This window comes from Aptenodytes forsteri, unplaced genomic scaffold, assembly GCF_000699145.1.
Source record: "Aptenodytes forsteri isolate BGI_AS27 unplaced genomic scaffold, ASM69914v1 Scaffold178, whole genome shotgun sequence".
Classification (NCBI taxonomy): domain Eukaryota; kingdom Metazoa; phylum Chordata; class Aves; order Sphenisciformes; family Spheniscidae; genus Aptenodytes; species Aptenodytes forsteri.
Genome location: NW_008795136.1, coordinates 623,120 through 626,084, shown reverse-complemented (window position 1 = coordinate 626,084; position 2,965 = coordinate 623,120). Strand labels below are relative to the sequence as shown.

General features: G+C 42.8%; 1 protein-coding gene across 1 annotated transcript in view; it reads left to right on the top strand.

Annotated features, from left to right (window-relative positions):
• Nucleotides 1-2,285: 2,285 nt before the first annotated feature.
• IER3IP1 (immediate early response 3 interacting protein 1) overlaps nt 2,286-2,965 on the top strand; it is a 5,597-nt gene continuing 4,917 nt past the window's right edge. The window contains exon 1 of the mRNA XM_009278453.1: nt 2,286-2,358. Coding sequence (XP_009276728.1) covers nt 2,286-2,358 — 73 coding nt within the window. The remainder of the gene's footprint in view (nt 2,359-2,965) is intronic.

Below are 2,965 nucleotides of genomic sequence, written 5' to 3'. Positions count from 1 at the left end.
CTTGTGCACCTCCAGCCTGCTCAGTCGGCAGAGCATGGGAAACTAAAAAGTCCTTGACTAGTGTAAGCACTGCTCAGCAACAACTCAAACATCGGTGCGTTATCAACATTGTTCTCATCCTAAATCCAAAACACAGCACTGTGCCAGCTACTAGGAAGGAAATTAACTCTATCCCAGCCGAAACCAGGACATAAGGTAAAACCACGATGTAGCCAGTTGCCTTCTGGACTCTTGAGAGAGGCCGTTTAAAGTTTGCTCATCTTCAGCTCATGAGGTGTGACTCGGCCCACTGGCAAAGCTCGTCTAGACACACACATTCGTTAGCAACCACTTGGCATGAAGCACCGAAAAGAGAGAGGCTGATGCCGTGTTCCCCTTAAGGGTCTTTCCCCTGGCAGTTACAGAAGTCAAATCAGGGTGAAAGAGTTGCCACCACCAAAATATATTTCTTTACTTTCAGCTTGGGATTGGTTGGGCCGATTTCCAGCCTTTCCTGTGTCTCAGAAATATTCTTACTGATACCGGTGTATCTGGGCATGTAAAATATCTAAAGGAGGAAATTGTCAAAGCGATTTCAGAAAACAAACTCGGAAAATGGTGGCACGTGAGGCGAAGGATGTAGGGATTGAAGTCGTGAGAAGTCTTCCTTTGACACGGTATTTGCTCACCAGGAATAAACTGACGTAATCCTGAAAACTTGCATGCAACAAGCTCGACTCTCGTTGACTGCGGAGGACAGTTAGGCCCAAGGAGCTCTGCTCTGTCTGACGATACTGAACAATAAACGGAATAAAAAATACCAAGGTCTTCACAATACTTCACCGGCCTGAAGTTTAATCCTTTGACATCTGTAAGGCGGTTTAAAACTCTCCTTTACGGTGATTGACTGCGCTCTGCAGATGACGCCACAGGAATTTACTGCACTGAAACATAACACCTTAATGAAGGGGAAAAAAAATAATGCTTTCCTTCTAATGCAAGCAACTTTGTCTGGTTTTCCCTTCAACCATGTCACACAACGATTCCGAGACGAGACTCATGTGGTTGTTAAATTGCCATGATGGATTTTACGAAGGGGAAAATCACGTCAAGTTTATGTGAGCTTGATAGCAGCTGCTTTTTGGAAATACGTCTTAATTATGGGTAAAAATACTAAGCCGTAACTTGTATACTTATTTTCAAAACCTCATTTTTTTTTCAGTGCCATCATTCTAAACATTAGCTCTTCACTGAGGTTAGTATTTATTTATAGGTTGGATACCGTAAGGAGGTAGCCCAGGAAATGTTACTTGATGGTGGTGGTTATCAGACGTGCCTGTTAGTGACGCCTCATATTTATCTGTATTTAATTATAGAATTACTGCCATAATGCCCTAAGTTATGTCTAAGGACAAAAGGCAATTCCATTTGCGAGACCATTACATGCCAGCACTCACAACTTCTTAAAAAATAGTAATGACCTTTGGGATGAAATCTTTTCAGCCCAATATTGACTTTCTCCGTGTGTGTGGAGTTTAGTAAAAATCAAGATCGGCCTTTTTTATTATTTACAGACATGCGGAAAAAGATGGTTTGAAGGATTAAAAAAGCTTTTCGCCGACTTTGGGGGCCCCTGGGTAACTGGAAATGGCTCCGTTTAAAATGTCAAACTGATAGTTTTTCGGAGGTTTGTAGTTATACCCAATTTAAAAATCTAGGTGAGAAATAAAGAAGTTAACGTTGGAATTCCTGAGCTTGCAAGGGTGTCTTCACACGTGCCAGTACACCCGAGTAGTGCCACGAACTGCTGACATCCGCAAAGTTAATCGTACACGTAAGTGTGTGCAGAATCAGAGCCAACATTTGGAAATAGTCTGAGCTTTCATATCACAAAACACTTCAGTATATGCTTAAATAATATTGATCTCACTGGAACTCCAACAGATGTTTTACTCGCTTCCCTGAGTTGAGAATATATTCCTTTTCGAGGCTGAAACGACAAATACTTTTGACCAGATGGCAAAACTCTGATGAATATGTTTGATTTTTGTTCTCTGTTCTATCATCTCCCTTATTTAGTATTAGTAATTTTGAGGGTAAGCTAGTGACAAAACATGCTATGGCTCTGATGATGGGGTGCTTTCTCTTGCTTCCAGTTCCAGCTGTTAAAACGTGATGTAATGTAATAGTAATGATTATTTAGATGCATAATGCTACGTCATCGACTATACTAAAGCGCGTGTTTCGGAAAGGAAAGCTGACGACAAGAAGAAGCCGAGCTCTGGGTTTCTTCGTGGCTAATTCACATGGTGTCTATCGATCGTACGGTCCCGGTGCTCGACCCGCTGCCGAAGTTACCGGACCGTCTCGCGCTCGCTGGTGAGCGGATCTTAACCCAGAGCTGAGGCATGGAGATGCGATATCGATAAACTGTGAATAATTTACCCAGCTCCTATCAGAAGTCCACGGCAGGGCAAGGAATCGAGACGGGGTCTCGCCAGCCCACCACATGAAGCACAAAGTTAGCGTTTCTATCACGACGAATGAGTCTAATAACCGTCGGAGCGCAGTGGTTACGCAAATCATTGTGCCCTGATTGAGCAATAAAAGCTATCAACCATCCGGAGTTGAGGTGTTTGCATATTGTATGATGGCTGAGAAATACAATCAGAGCGATTATGCAAATCGCCCCCTTCAGCCAATCGGACTGAAAGGTGCAAGGGAAAAAAATGTATATTTACGCATCAATAACTATACAGTATCCCTGAGCTCCAGTTATTATTATTTTTGTTATTTGACTGCAGAAGTACCCAGAGGCCCCGATCAATCCGATATAAAATATAATTGTTTTCTTTCGCATTCCGCGAAGAATTTTGGCTGCTGCAGCCATTACATTTTTGCACAAACAACAACCGGGATCTGCGCTGGTCTCCTGCTAGAACAAAACCGTAAATCAACGTGTATTGAAAAAAACACGGGGGGGGGG